Source organism: Neolamprologus multifasciatus, chromosome 22 (genome assembly GCF_963576455.1).
Source record: "Neolamprologus multifasciatus chromosome 22, fNeoMul1.2, whole genome shotgun sequence".
Classification (NCBI taxonomy): Eukaryota; Metazoa; Chordata; class Actinopteri; order Cichliformes; family Cichlidae; genus Neolamprologus; species Neolamprologus multifasciatus.
The window spans coordinates 24,150,623-24,167,367 of record NC_140459.1 but is presented as its reverse complement, the minus strand read 5'-3'; the positions used below and the strand labels follow the sequence as shown (position 1 = coordinate 24,167,367).

The window sequence follows — 16,745 nt, the reverse complement described above, 5'->3', positions numbered from 1 at the left end:
TTTGATGTTCGCCAGAGAAATGCAGAGAAAACGAAATTGTTTGTCACTTATCACCACTGAACCTTGGAACCTTCTGGCAGACTGAGTTTTAACTTTAAAGACATCAAATACTCCAAAGAATGCCAGGGGGAGATGCCAATCATGGCAACATGTTTTCCATTTATTTACATTAAATCATGTGTTTCATACCTTAAATCATATCTATTGGGGTGTCCAGAACATAACATAAAAGCAGTAATTAAAAAAACAAAACAAAAGGAATACAGGGTGTACTTGTACTGTATATTCTTTGCCTGTGGCAAATTGTTGCCTTGATCTCGTGGACGTGATAATCCATCCATGGAAAATGTAAATGTCCAAGGCTGTCAGATCACTAAATCATCTTTAACCTGCCAGCTGTCTGTATGACGTCCAATTGAGACAATTTACACGATGTGAAAAAAGCTGGAGGTAGTTTATGCAGTTTTGATGAATTCACAGCGAGTAAGTGGTAAGCAACAACCTCACTTAAATCAAAGTGTTTCCAGTACTGACATGTGTGTGTGCTACATGTGTTTTTTTCTGATTGTTTCACAGCACTTGTGTTCTAAAGAACAGCTATACAAGCCCGTACTTCCCCACAAGCCTGTGAGAAGGCACTGCATTGACAGATTTTGTGTTATAACTGAAGAGCAGGCTTCATCTTGTCTAGATGCCCTGCGTCTGTGTGTCTGTACTGGCTGTCAAATATACACATGGAGATGCAACACAGACTGAGAGCAGAGGCAGAAGATGTGAGATGGTCGACACGTTTTTATAAAGTCCCGTACACAATGATAGTTGTCGTTATGGCAGCGGACTAATTAGCCTAATCTTCAAGGGTCTGAGACAGTGGAAACAGAAAAACAAAAGTTCAAGACAATATTTTCATTCCTTAAAAAGAAGTTTTGTTTTTTTTGCTTAACACCAAACCACTTATATATTTGATTACACATTTGCTGATATGTAGGGACAGACACACCTGGAGATAGTGGAAGGTCCTCTCCTTGAGCTTGCTCTCAATGGGCACCAGGGCTTTGTCATAGGCTCCTCCTCTGGTAGAAGGATACACCTCTCTAGCCTGACTCACTGTCATGGCTGACCAGGTGCTCCTCTTCAGGGAGTGACCGTGATGCCCGTGCTGTCCTCCTCCTCCCTCACTCCCCACCAGAGCCATTGTTGTGCAGGCCATGCACTCCCCAGACCCCGGTCCGCCGCCTCGTTCCTTGGGCTTCTTCATGGTGAGCTCCTGAATGGCAGCATCCAGGCTCTCATGTCCTCTGGGATACCCCGGTCTACCCCCACCTACCAAGTAGCTGCTGTCACTGTCGAGGTTGTCATCAGAGCTCCACCAGCCCGCTGTCCGGCTGCGATGGCGTCTGCCTGACTCATGCCGCGAGTCTCCACTCTTGCTACGTTCTCGAGACTTGTTCCTCCTGGTGGAGCGAGACTGGTGGCCTGAGTAGTGGCCCTCCTCCCCTCCACTCCTGTGGCCCCCACCTCTCTCGCTCCGGTAGTCCCCACCTCCCCTCGTGCCGTTGTACTCCCGTTTGGATGGCGCCTCCAGGGAATGGGACTTGGCAAAGAGGCGCTGCACCGAATTGACCAAGTGGCGTATGCGCGAAGGGCTCTCACTGCGTTGCTCAGCACCCCCACTGGCAGTGCGCTGGTATTGCAGTGTGTGGAAGCCATCATGATGGAAGGGCACCTGCTTCTCGAACTGGTCCATCATGTTTGAGGGCATGCGGTGCATCTTCCCCCCGTGGCCTGAGGATAGGCACTCTTCACAAGAGTCAAATGACTGGAGAGGTGGGTGCTGGTTGGGGTGGGAGCGGGGAAAGGTGCCTCCTCCAGAGTGACTATGGGAGTGTGAGCGGGAGTGGTGCCTCTCCAGCGCCAGGGCCTCAACCGGACCTCCCCCAGGGTAAAAGTGGCCATCGCTGTGACCGTGGTAGTAGTCTCTGCCTGGACCGTCGCAGTCATCAGGCGTGCAGTGGCAGGGACCTCCTCCACCACCACCCGAGGAATGCTGAGACATGCTCCGGCTGACATGGTACCCTTTCATAGGCGCCGGGGCATGGTGTGCCGTCCGGGCCGAAAGGGGGCGCTGTGGGCGTGACAGGGCTGCACCTCACTCACCTGGTGAGAAAAACAAGAAATAATGTGAAGACATTTTATTTAAGTGTAGCAAAGGAACAACGATTGCAATGTTGTAGACTGTTTGGATGAGAGTTATTTTTTTGTCTAATTAGGCCTCTCATACCTGTGAGAGAGGACTAAGACCTCAAAGGGATTTTTTTTTTATAAAACTTTGAGTACAGGTATAAGGTAAGATTAGAGGCTCACATATGGGAGGTGTAGCGATGGGACATTTGTGGTAGGAAGTAGATTTTGATGATTGATGTCAGGATTATTTTCTTTCTTCTTTTCTTCTTTTTAATGCGTGAAAAAAATTGAAAGTGAAAACAATACATTGTTTTTTTTCTGATTAACATTTTTATTGATGTTACACTTCATTTTTTACCTAACCAAAGACAAAACAGAGCAAACGCGAACATTCATCCCGCGGCTGCAATAAGCGGCCGGAGACAGCTTTCCTCTTCTTATTCATCTCTAAGACTGCAGGGCGGATAAATCACGAATATTAGCCTTTCTTTCTTTCTCAGCGTGTATCTTCAGTTGTTCTTCTCCCTCTATCTAACAGCTTTTGCCCCTCTTTGACATTTATCGTTTTATTCATCTGCCCAGCGCTCCGTGTTGTCTGTCGTTTTCTCCATCCAGGCCTGCAGGGAGTCTTTGAGCATTCCTGTGATTTAAAGCCGAGGAAAGCAGGTTGTATATTGATTACCTGCATCCAAATGCAAAGGAGCTAGAGAGTGGCTGCAGGCATCCAAGCATACTGCAGAGGGATTTCGGCAGATGATTACCAAATGAACAGCAACATGATATCCATGGGACTAGGTGAAAACCAACCCTACTGTTGCCTCGAGAGGATGAAAGTGTAGTGGGATGATGGGATCCTCTCCACAAAGCTAATGCAGGACCTGAAACTAGTGTACCTTCTCAAGCAGCAGTAAAACCTAAGTAAAAGTAAACAGAATGTAAACAGGATGAGGGCTATCTCTGGGTTTCCTTTCTCCTCATGACATGGATAACAACTGAGATTACATTCCAAATGTGGTAATCATGTATTTCATTGGACTGGCATTAATTGCTGCTGGTGTAATCACATCCTCTATTAACCACTTCTCCACTAACTATATAATGAATCACGGGCACACAGCCTGTTCATAATGCACACGAGCTTTTGCCATCATTTCTAAATTTGATTAAATTGAGATTGAATTACTCGATGCGAGCCAATATCGAGCTGCTCGGCTGGATGGGATTCACTGAGCTCCTGCGAGTGTATTTGCACTTGTGTTTGCTGGCTTTCACGCTGAGATGAGAGATAGGGGACAGATGCTGGGATAATCATTAAATAGAGCGTGGCCTGTTTGCCTTGATTGGCTGAATGAGAGCTGCCACCCAGAAAGCTCACCCACATCTAGCCGTGTCATTGGTGTGGCCGTGACGACGGGCCTCTCCAAGTCAGCGTCCAACCATGGACAGATTTTAGACAGTTGTGCCACCTGGGCGGACCGAGCCACCTCTCATTAACTCTGTGGCTTTATGATCATTTCACTGCCAAAAAATAAAACCTGTAAGCATTTTCCTTTTTTACAAGGTATAAGCAGTGCACAATTCCTACGGGGAAATGTAACAATGCTGCCATTACTGTGCAATACTCTGCATGTTGCAGTGAAAACAACAAAAGCCCAGAAGCTAATAATGACAGTAAAGTCAGAAGCTGTGACATTATGAATTATTATCGTCTTCCTTTTGTCATTCTATCCCTCATTCCATGGTTGTGTGTTTGTGTTGCTTCCAGCAGGAGTGTTTTGATGTTTTTTAAAAATCAGGTGGCAAATGGTGACCCCTTAAAAATACTTGAAAATTCTGATAGTGGGTAGATCTTGTGTCTCCATAAACATGAATTAGAAGATGGGACTGCCCTATAACAACACAGTAGTAATGATGAAGCACAAGATTTAACCTCAAGGTAATGGAGCTGACAAAATACACTCTGGTTATGTTAATTTCTAGTCTTTCACCTATACTAGTAATAAAAAAAAGTGGTGTTTTGGATCCCATTATTAACACAAACATTTCAGTCCAAACCGATATAGTTTGGATTATTCAACATTATATAACCACAGTTAAAAAGATTAATCGAGAAGGAGAACTACTAATACTACTATACAGTCAAGATAGTATCCATCTTGGTTGAACAATAAGGAGCTCAGTGAACATTTAAGAAGGAGAATGATAGACTCACATAAGCTTGTAAGGTCTCTTGGAGTGATTTCTAAACAACTGCAGATTCCAGGATTATCATTACAAGCAATTCTATGTAGGTACAAGTTATTCAGATATATCCCCAGTCTGCCAAGGACTGGAAGAAGACCTAAACTGTCACCCTCAAATGAGAGGAAATTGGTTAGGATGTTCAAGAACAACCCAGGAGCTGTTTACCCTGATTGTTTGCATGTTTGGAGGCTTTCAGACCTAAGAACACTGTACCAACAGTCAAGCATGGTGGCAGTAGGATCATGGGCTGGGGCTGTTTAGCTGCCAGTGGTACCTGTACATTGCACAAAAGAACAATGAAGAAAGAGGACTTCCTTCTTCAAATTCTTCAACCTCACCTCAAGTCAACAGCTAGATGATTGAAACTTGGACATAATTGGGCACCTCTACTGGCCAATACTCCTTTTGTTTGAAATGCAGAAAGCAGACTAACCTTAAGCTTCTTGGTCTGGTCCGAAAACCAAAAAGTTTAAATGAACATTAACAATTGAAGCAATGTTCGGATAATATACCAGCTAGCATTGGGTATTAGTAAGGCCCCAGTAAAACAGGCTTGGAGTCTCGTTAGCAACCATTGGTCTCCCTAACCCACTGTGAGTGATTGCTGAGAGCTGCTGTGAAATCGATTGCTAAGCTGTCACACAGGCCTAAAGACCAATCAACGATCTCATCGTGAAAACCTTGATAATGACGGTAGTAGGGCTGGGCGATATATCGAGTTTTTTTAAAAATATCGATATATTTTTATACGAGATATAAGATGTGACAATATCTTTTATATCGATATAGTCTATGTTACGTTATAATTATAGTTGTGGAGCCACAAGTTTGCCTCTCTTGCGCAGGGGGCGCAACGCATGGACGGCGTCAACGTGTTAATGAGCTAACCACGCTAACGAGCTAACCACGCTAACCACGCTAACGCCATGCACGGCCTGAAATCCTTTCATTTTCTCAAAAGTTGACAGCGCGCCTTATGTATGAATTCTGGTTGTACTTGATGACCGCGAACCGATTTTATGTGGAACACAGCGCTCAGCAATCTGTCAAAAAATGTTTTAGTTACGCTAAGTTAAGCTACGGAGCTGCACCGGCTTGATGGATTGCCGGAGCATTACGGCTACCGAGGAGCCTCGCGGAGTGATACGTACTGTGCTTCAATGTAATATTACCGTATTGTGTGTGTATAAGGACCATAAATGGCACCTGTTAAGAGACACGGTTATGAAGCGGATTTCAAACTCCAGGCTGTCAGTCACGAACTTGGGAACAGAGCAGCTGTGAAATCTGTCTATGCTATTATGCTCAGCATCTTTTAGTTTACATTTTGACTGCACAATTGTGAGCTCTTTGTTATACACAAAACAACATTGTTTTCTTTTATTTATGGAGCATTATTATTTAATAAATGCTCATAATTTATTTTTGAGTAGTTTTTTTCGTGTACATCTATGTTGTATGTTAATAAAAGTGCCCGTGTGACATCTGGGACACAGCTTTGACTAAGAACTCTCTTTTTGTTCTTTCGTTATGGCTTTAAGAAAATATCGAGATATATATCTTATATCGCCATCCCGCTAAAAAATATCGAGATATGAATTTTGGGTCATATCGCCCAGCCCTAGACGGTATCGCCATCATTATCTACTATGTGATAAAATGGAGGCTAACATAGCATTTAGACACAAACGCATTGGTAGTGCTGTTGGAGCTTGAACAAAAACATCAATTTCTTCTGTCGTAAGTATACAGGTCACATAACACCGAGGATCTCTTGTGTATTCTGTTTTACATATAAAAATAAATGTTGATATTTCATGTTTTAACAGCGATTCAACGTTGAATCTGAATTCAATATCAAATAACTGATTGAGAAAGATATTTTATGCAGTGTGTTGTACTAGCAGACTGCAAAGTGAGCACCACCACTCTGCCTGGAGGAGTAAATTAAACCATGTTCTGTTTATTATGAAGTCTTTGGCTTTGGAGCAAGCTGCTGGCTGGGAGCTGTCAATCACAATGACACACACACACGCTGAACATGTGGCTGTGCACACACACACACCAAAAGGAAACATATGCACACACAGACCGCTAAGATAGTAAGGTATGAAAGACACATCTGAACTTGTCACTTTCTCTTCATTTCCCTTTCACTTCTTCTCTCTCTCTTCTCAGTCTCTCTTTCTGACCTACTTCTATCCATCCTCCAGTCATGTCTCTCCCTCCCCAGCACCTTGTTTTTTCTTCTTCATTTTTTTTAACTTGTCAGTATGTCTGGCCCTCTGCATGTCACCACTATATGTTGAGTTAATTACAAAGTTTGTTTCCATTCTTCATCTCATGGCCTCTGCCATCCATCAGTGTTCTCTTCTGTGCATGTCTTCTGAGTGTTTTCAACACTATTTAAAGTGATTCTATGCACTTTCCCTTTCCCCCCGTTCGTCTTTACCAGCTGAGACATCATGATAGCTTTTATTTTCTTTTTTTGCATGCGTGTATGTTTTGATGACACAACGTTTAAGCCACAGTATAGCTGTAACTTACAGTGTAGCCTGGAGTGCACTTTACCTGAAATGTAACTACATGTTGCGAGCACGCAGAGCTAAACAGCTGTGATTGATCTGCTTCACAGAAGCACGCCTTGCAAACACAGTATATTGATTAGCAGAGGGAAAACGCCAAGCTGAAACAAACTGTAAAAGGCTCTAATTGCATCTACATTGCCCACAATGCCAATGCTATAGCTACTATTCTGTCAGAGTTGAAATATGCCACGTTTCTTGTTTTTATATCTCTGACAGCAAGTGAATAGTTTCCAGTCTGACATGAAATCTTCTGTCTTTGAGTAAAAGTAAAAGTGAACATGATCAGCTCAGGTTCACTCCTGATGGACTGAAAGCAACACCACAGAATTGCAAACAATAACAAAGCCAATACAGTTGTGACTCAACCCAGGGCTGCAAATAAGGTTTTTTTTTGACGGCAGTTCTGTCTGTTTGTGGACTGTTTTTGTCACTGGGGCAGGATCGCCAAAACTTTTTAGGGGACTACTTCAGATGAAAACAAAGGTTGAACTTGAAAATGGAGACAGGCACTGGGACCTTTGCACCCTTTCCCAACTTTTTGTCTCGCACTTGTAACTTTAAATTTGACCTATAGCTGTTTTTTGTTTTTGTTTTTTTAAGTCTCTGATGGATTGGATCGTAGAACCGGATGGCAGGGCAGCTGGTGCGATGGTTTCTAGTTTGTGTTTTCCTTCAGTAATTCTATTACTGTTTGGTAACCTTCCCCCTCCTTTCAGCGTAGGCAGAAATATTCAGTAACTGCTCAGTTGGAGCCGTACAACACGCTGCTATTGTTTAACACTGCTTGGCATCGAAGTGATTGTTACAGAGGCTTTAGTCTGGAGCTGTTTCATTTTAAATATTCATGCGCTCATGCCAGCTGCTCTGACCCACTTTGCTAACAGCTGAGTCTGCCCGCTCTCCACTGTGTCTGTAGCTAGTAGGTCAAAGGGTGTTTCAAATCAGTGAAATGTAAAATTTAACACCTGGAAAAGTCTAATTGATAAATGTTTTTTTTCTTTTTACTATGATTTTTGATTGCCTGTCTGAAGGCAAGGTAGCTCAAAAACATCATAAGAGATTTTCATCAAGATTAGTAGGGAGACAAAGAAAAGGCTTTCCTTAGACTGAGATGGCAAACCAGTTGTAGGCAGGAAAAAATATATCTGCATTATATGTGCCCACTTCTAATCAGTCATCAGCATCTACAGCGTGGCTGGAATTGTTTCCACTTTGTGAGTCTGTATGTGAGTTACCATGGCAAAATACGGCTGTGTCACATGAGGAAACAGAAGAAAAAAGATGAAATCAGGATGCACAAAGTACAGAGGAACAGAGGAACTGGGGGAGAGAACAAGAGGAAAACACTTAACTTGAGCAACGTACAATCACAAATCCCCCCAAAAAGTTGGGCTGCTGTGTAAAATGTAAATAAAGACAAAATGCAATGAACTGCAAATCCCATGAACCAATATATTATTCAGAAATGAAATAGTTAAGCTTGGGAAAAAAAAAGTAGTTTTGAATTTAATGGCATCAACGCATTTAAAAAAAAATGGGACAGGGCCATGTTTACCATTGTGCAGGATGCTACTTTTTGCAGGTTGGCAACATGACATTTGGTTGTTTAGGAAGAGGGGGAAGTTTTAGAAGTGGCGGTGAGAGAGAGAGAGAGAGAGAGAGAGTTTTGAGATGTGAGAGATTTGTGACGTTTAGCATGTTTGGAGTGTGTAGTTAATGTGTTTTCTTGTGTAGTTAGTGTGTAGTGTTGTGGATAGTTTTGTGTTGTGTGTCAGAACAATGAGGTGACTGCTGTCTCCAGGTAGAGAACAGGAGTGCACCTGCTGCTGTCAGACCTGCAGGTATCAGGCTGTGATATTCTCCTTTATAGTGGACAGAAATGTTTGGAGTGACACAAATAATTTGTGCGGGATGTTATTTAACGCAGAACAGCTGATTGTTATGTAAATAGTTTGAAATGGTTATAACAAAGGGTAAAAGGTAAATGGCTGCAAAGAACTTTGTTTGCAAAACTCGTGCATATGATTTTAAAATTGAAGATTTAGATCAATTGTGTTAATACAGCATGTCAAAATGAAAACATCTGTAAATTCAGACACGTGAGGTGCTGAAAAAATGATACCAAACAAGGCAAAGTAAATCGTTTTTAAAGGTGAAATGTAGAGGAAACATCAAAAGTAGTTAAAAATGGCCAATTATACCCTGGACCCCAGAGGGTTAAACACTTTTTTTTTTTTTAAGTAATGCAATAGTTACTTTTCAAGTAATTAATTACTTTTAGAATCTTGTAACTCAGTTACTATCTCAGTTACTTTTTGAAGAAGTAACTAGTAACTATAATTAATTACTTTTTCAAAGTAACTTGCCCAACACTGGTTATAACGCAAAAACATGTAAATTTTAATGTCATTTAGTCTCATCTGCGTATATCATGAATTAACAGTTTTATATATTTCTCCCCATATGTTTTTCTACAGACAGTAGCTTAATGGGGGACAATAGCAGACAATCATTTGGACAAGGCAGGCACAGCCTTGGCTTTCACTAAAATGGGCTAACGCTGCGAGGCAGTGGGTATTGTGTGCCTGAATACTGGCTTTGTTTGAATGCAGATACAATGAACCCAGCTAGGACGTGGTCCGAGGCAGATACGTCGACCCATTTAAGAAAACGAGGTGAACTTGCATAGAATGCTTATAGAATTGTAGTCAAACAATAGGAAAGTTTTTGCTAGTTTGGTGTCTGCCCATATGTGCTGGTACTTCAAAGATACTATTAACCACAGGCACTCTGCAAGCCCATAATGGCAAGTGGGACAGACAATAGTGAAATGTATGACTATGGGAATAGGAAATAATAGAGGATTGGCTCAGCTATGTGTTGGCATGCACTTCCTTTTTTTCAAGCCAGAGACATGCATGCTGGGAAACTGGCAGAAGGACTGATTTGCTCTTCTCAGCTTTTAGCCATGAATGATCTATTTTCATTTTTCCACTGTCTTTCTCCGATATGCACACAACCACACCACACACTCACTCACACACACACACACACTGTTCTCTGGCAGCCGAGTAACTGCTGTAGCTCACCCATCATGATCCAGAAGGAATCAGGGATGATGGGAAAGATTGAAGATTTCAAGGATGACCTGGAGAAGAGGACCCATAAAAAACACAACTACAGAGCCAGGCTGAGCTACTGTAGTTCATTATCTCTGTGCATACAGACTGGAGGGCACAGGTGGGTAAAAAGGGTGTGAAGCATTAAGAAAAATGAGGAAAAAAATGTGTATATAATGGCTGTATTTGCAAGTTTGCAAGGCGCTGTAGACTTTTCAGTGGGAAGTGGCAGAAGCTAATATATAAACATGGCGGTGCTGAAAGGTAGGTTGCACATTCCCATGAATGTGTGCCCACATACACACTCTAAATGCTGAAATAGTTGTTGGTGGCAGCGGACAATTGAGTGGTGCTGGAAATGCCTATGAGGGACAATAAAGAGTGAGAAGGGAGAAGAAATATAGCAAGAAGAACAGAAGGGTAATGCTAGAATAAGAGGCAGAGGGAATATGACAGTGGATGTGTGTGTGTAAGACAGAGAGATGATGGCCACAACACAGGGGAAATATGCTCCCATCATAAGGGCAAAATTGAAGAGTGCCCAGGGGGCAATTCCTCTATTGCGCTCTCTCCGTCTCCTCCTCCTCTTGCCCTGTTTTCCCATCTCTCGTCTTTCCCATATTCCCTTGCACAAACCTGTGTTCTCCTTTTATTCTTCTACTCCGGTCTCTCAGAATAGGTTGGCAGAAAACGTTCAACAAAACCAACACCATTAGTTTAAAGGAGGTGCAGGGTTAGCATGATTTTTCTTTTAAAGCTACCTGGGGGATGTGTCTGTGGTGGAAGTCTAGAATATATTATCACAGATATACATCTCTGGAAGTCAAAGACAATTCTAAGAGATATGCAATCATCTGAATTTTCCATGGATGCAACATGGTGCTATGAAAACATCAAGTGTTCTGACACAATGGGTAGTTTTCATTGCCCTTTGCACACTCCAGTTACCCATATTAGGATTGAGCTATTTTGCATGCATGAATCTGTCCACTTTGGTCAATTTACGGCGCGAAAACAGTTTGGTACAAGGAGATACTCTGTCCATGACTAAGCAAGTTACAAATAAATATAAGAACAGCATGCTGAATAGTTATTATATATTTAATGGTCTTCTCATTGAAGGTTGAAAGTATCCTCATCAATATATCCAAGGCAATAGCGGCTCACATAACTACTCATTACAACCAAATTATACAGGAGAGCATCTGTAAATGTGCAGGACATTGAGCCTTGAAGCATATGGGCTACAGCAGCAGAAGACCACACCAGGTTGCACCTCTGTAAGCTAACAGCAGGAAACAGGCTTTGTGTAGGCTCACCGAAACTAGAAAATAGAAGTTTAGAAAAATGTAGCCTGGTCTAATGAGTCTCAAGTTCTGCTGCAGCATTTGATTGAACCAAAATGAAAGCATAGCTCCATCCTGCCTTATATTAATAGTACAGGCTGAGAGTGGCGGTGTGATGGTGTGGGGGAGATTTTCTTGGCATGCTTTAGGCGCCTCAGTACCACCAGAGCATTGTTATTGACCGTATTCATCCCTTTCTGACCACAACATATCCATCCTCTGATGTCTGCTTCCAGCAGGATAGCTTTTGGTATCAAAAACATGAAATCATCTTAAACTGGTGATTAAGATTGATTAAGCTTTTACAATCCAGAGGAGTGCTGTGGCTTGAGGTCCCCAGATCTGGTGACCTCAACAATCACCAGATCTTAATCTTAAAAACCACCTTTTGGATTTGGAGGAACAGGAGATTCATATCATGTTCAAATTGGTTCTTAACCTAAGAAAAATGGGGAACACTGTATCATAACATGCGAGCAAGCTGGTTCAGTTTGGATTTTTCTTATTAATATTAATAAACACCCACTGCATCACAAAGAATGCAGACAAAATTTAGACTGTGCAGAGCAGTGCAGTGCAGATCTGACGGTGAACAGTGTTCTTTTCCTCAACTGACAGTTCAGCAGTTAGACACAGATTTTAAGTTTATACTCTGGAGTTTTTATGTAGTTCAGCAGCCCTTTTCTTGCATGTATCTTGCTCTCCAGCTGAGACCTCGGAATTCAGTGTCTCAGTACCTGACAGATCATTTATATCGACTTATATCGCAGACCCCCATGAGAACATATCGATTCTGCTTCCCCTTCCTCTTCACGATCTGAAGATTTCCTGAGAGACACACATGCATGAAAGAGACACTTACACTGTACTATTTCTCTATCAGTGTGTTACTCATATCCTCATTCCATCTACATAGTTAGACACTCTAATTTGCTCTTGGTCAGATCGTGCTGGTCTTTTGCAAATTTAACTGCCTGTCTGTGTACTTACATTTGCACATTGTTAGTGCATCACCTGGAAAACTTCCATTCCTATCTGTGCTATTTTTGATTGCAATGCTATGCTAATTAGCCCCACTTAGCCCTTAATTGTCTATTATAAGGCAATGAACTTCCCACTTACTTTAACAGCCTCTTGAAATCCACTGTAACGAAAATCCCACTATTAGCTGTAATGCATCTTCTACGCTTAGAAATGTTTTTAAACTTTAACATTAATACCAATGGAATCTAGAGCAGACAAGAAGAATATGTAGAACTCAATACAATGCTTTTGATAAGCACTTGCATCCAACCAGTGTTGACTGTTGACAGAAGTCTGTAACCCAAAGTGGCCCATAGTGTCAGAGCTCCTGGTGTGCTGAAAGACTGATGGGCACACAAATAACTTCACACTAATTCCATCTGTGCTTCTCATAAATACACAGTTAGTTTTTTATTTACCTGATGGTAATTTTTTTTTTCTTTAATGAACACTTTAATCTTCATGAAAACTGTATGTGTGAGAGGACATCCTTCATGATTTAATGCATCTTTAAGACAATCCGTTGCCTGTTTACGTACAAATTATTTTACAAACCTAATGCAATTGGACTTCCTGAATTTTCTGTGACTGTCAAGACTTTTGGAGAATTTGAACACCAGCTAACTTGTTCTTCATTTTCTTCTCGCCACCCTTTCAACCTTAAATATAAAAACGTCAAATTGATAATGTCAAAATGAACTCCTCTCCTCTGACCATCTCGTCTAACATCTATTAGTCTGATTCAGTGAGCGTGATAAAAAAAACCCACACATTTAGCATTGAGCTGTATGTTTATGCTACTGAAAACAGCCTGAGAGAGCTTCTGACTGTGACTTAATGAGAAGGAAAATACCAACACCACTTAGCAGAGTGCTGCTCACTTGTAATTGGCCTTCATTTTCCCTCTCTGCCTCAGATAACATGTGAGGACATGAATGGGTGTATTAGATGGGGATAAACAGGGATCACAGGTGATGAAAGAACAATGTAACAGGCTCGTTCAAACAATCCGCCGTCAGACATCAGGGGTAACCCTCTGATGGTGAGTCCTTCGATACCGACATGCACGCGATGTAGCTAGAGGCTAAGGCCTTGATTATACTTTCCATGTCCGCGAGCCTGCCTGGGTCAGAGTGATATAAATTTCGTCATCAGACAGAAAATGTGCCGACATCCATGTGCTTGCCAGATTTTTATATTATATTCATAGTGCAAGAACTGAGCATGAGCCCCAGGCAACGGACTTCAGGTGGTCTTCAAAGAAGATAACAGGAATGTCTAGTCGGCCATTGTGTCTCCATCTGTCCACAACAGAGTATAATCAAGGCTTAGGTGTCCCTCCCTTCTTCCTTAAGGTATTAAGAGGGAGTACCTGAAATCAATATTTTTTTTAAGTTGAAAGATGGGTGTGGTATGAGACCACATGAGGGGCTCCCACATTGGATTTCATATTTCACCCCCACCTACTTATTACCCCCCCCCCCCCCCTTTTTGTTTCCTCCTTATTTCTCCTCTGTGTCTTTAATCTCCTTTTCTCAGCTGTTACCTCGTCACTTTACAAATATCTTTCTTTCTTTTTACCTCCACCTCACTTTTTGTTTCTGCCACTCTCTCTATGGATTGCTTCTCTTTCTTTTCCCCCATGAGTACCTTGAGCCGCTTGTGTTGTTTTACACACTCTCTTGACAGAAAATCAAAGGTAGATGCACAGACCGAAGCTTAGAAAAGAATTAAGTCACACACCAATGGCAGCTTTTATGTTTTCACAGCGTCATAAAGAACAAAAGCCTTTGAATTGTTTTTTAAACCTTTTAAAGACATCTTCGGTTTTGTTTTTTTAACTTGAGTGTGTTATTTAACTTCATTCGTAGCAAAAAGTCCTTCAAGAAGCTAGCTTCACAAGTCATTGTGAACTGCCTCAGAATACATATTTGGGCACTTTTTATAATAATACCAGAACTAACTTAAACTTAATTGTTTATTGGGATACAATGAACAATCATACAATTATAACAGTCAAATCTGATAAAAAAAATAAAAAAAAAACTCTTAAAAGTTTGTTGATTTTTCTCCAAAATAGATTTTAAGTTTGACTCATTTTCGTTGTTTTTTCCCCCTAAATTTGGGATTTGTGGAGCACCATGTTTCTCTTTTGTAGCATCTTATGAAACAACGTAAAGAATTAACTTTAATTCTGAACTGCCATTATAAACTGGCAGGAACAATTTGCTCTTCCCAGCTTTTTGACAAAGATTAACTCTTTCATTCCTCACTCTTCTTATCTCACACGCACAGACATAAACACAGTTTTCTGACACATAGAAGTCCTTCTTATGCAAATTTTGAATATCTACTTTTCCCTGACTAATGAGAAAAATAACATCTGCTCTGGATGATTGCGTGATCTGATCAAAATGCTCCAGAAATTCTTCTACATGCAACTTGCACTCACTTTGTTCTACATTTTCTGAGATAGAAAAAAAGAAATGTAAGTTATTATATGAAAAATACACATAAAAATCCAACTGCTTATGATGTTCTGGGCTTATTTGACTGACAGGTGAGTAGGGATGGGTATCGTTTAGGTTTTATCCGATACCAGTACCAAACCGGTACTTTTGAAACAGTGCCGGTGCTTAAACGGTGCTTGAACCGGTGCTCAAACCGGTGCTTAAAGAATGGAGAACACACACTTTGTCCAAAAACCTCTCATGTTTAGCTGTTTTTTTGTAAAAAGATAACAATGTTAGCCTTTTCTGCAGCTATAGGGGATATATGCTATCACTCTTGGCTGGAAGCAGTGCTTAATCAATGGAAAAAACACCAATTTTGGTGTGAAAAAGTGGGAAAATTTTGTTTCCCACTTTTTCTTTGGTCATTTTAGCCTTTTTGGCCAGGGTGAAGGGAGTACCTGCCATCAAACAAGAAGACAGCCGCATGTAACTACGACGGTGTTTGCTGGTTCACCTTACTGCATTAATGTAATAACGTGGTTAGTCTACTCAACGTAAATTACACACAAACAACATTAAGCTACTCGCCCAGAGAAGAACGGCTGCTGCTACCATCATCATCCGTCATCATTTCTGCTACACTGGCAGGGCTAGGGGCCAGGACTCTCCTCTTCGGGTTCTTGGGGGATGTTGCTAACTCCGGGTCCGATAACAGGCACCACTCCCGCAGTAGATGTGCACGGTGTGAGGTCTCGAAGCAAGCTATGAAATACTGTGCATTTCTCGGCTTTTAAAAAAACGCTATGCGCCGCCAGGTGTATCATCAGATTCGAGGTGTTACCTCCTTTGCACAGTATCACCTTAAAGCACTTGTTGCAGGCTGCTGAGTTTGCATCTTTTGCTGTGAAGTACAGCCAGACGTTTTATTCTGTAGCTCTGCTCTAAAAGAACGTACGTACCTGGGCTCGCCTACTATCCTCGGAAAGGTAAAATGATCGGCTAGAATCCAAAGTGTATGACGTCTCAGGAAGAAAAGCACAGAAATAAAGCACCGAAATGTGCGCTGCTTTTCGGTCTGGTTACTACCGTTTATGTCCGTTTATGCCATAATGGCACCGGATACCAGTACCCATCCCTACAGGTGAGCACCGAGATGCAAAAAATCACAGCAAGACATACAGGAGTAAAGACAAAATCAGAGGTAGTAACTCACAAATAATCATCACATAGTCACTCTGCTGGCAATTTACAACTTTAACAGTAATGTAGTTTTGATTCCCAGACACTTTAAAATCCTCCATGTGCTGCACATGCATGTTCAGTGCAGCAATGTCCAAGATGGTCAAGAAGAGCGATGAACACACACAAACACACACATACATCCATACATTCAAACAGCCTTCTAACCAGCTGACTCTAGTGTTGCTAGGTTACTTGGTGAACTAGACTACTACATGTAGAATAAATTTGCATAAATATCACACAATTGTCGGTATACCATGAAACAGTGGAGCAGAGTATGCTTTGAAGAGTAGTGGTGATGAGCCTTACTTCATTTTCCAAGTGTAAATCTGTCATCAGGAATCAAATATGTGTGTGTTTACTGATTTGAAGTACAAATTTGAGCACGTTTGAAATGCAAATAAAGTATACATGCAAAATGTCTACATGTATTTGCATAATGCATGCATGTCTGCATGTGTGTGCCAGCTTAGGCTGGTGCTTTGATCTAGGACTGCCACATTAGTTGCAGTGAAGGAACGTCTGCTCTCCAGACTTTTAGCTGTG

General features: G+C 41.6%; 1 protein-coding gene across 2 annotated transcripts in view; it reads right to left on the bottom strand.

Annotated features, from left to right (window-relative positions):
- dlgap3 (discs, large (Drosophila) homolog-associated protein 3) overlaps window positions 1-16,745 on the bottom strand; it is a 163,290-nt gene that overhangs the window by 24,459 nt on the left and 122,086 nt on the right. For both annotated transcript variants that reach the window (XM_085149591.1, XM_085149592.1), the window contains exon 3: window positions 1,001-2,157. In XM_085149591.1, the coding sequence (XP_085005717.1) occupies window positions 1,001-2,083 (1,083 nt within the window). In that variant the 5' untranslated portion in view covers window positions 2,084-2,157. The remainder of the gene's footprint in view (window positions 1-1,000; window positions 2,158-16,745) is intronic.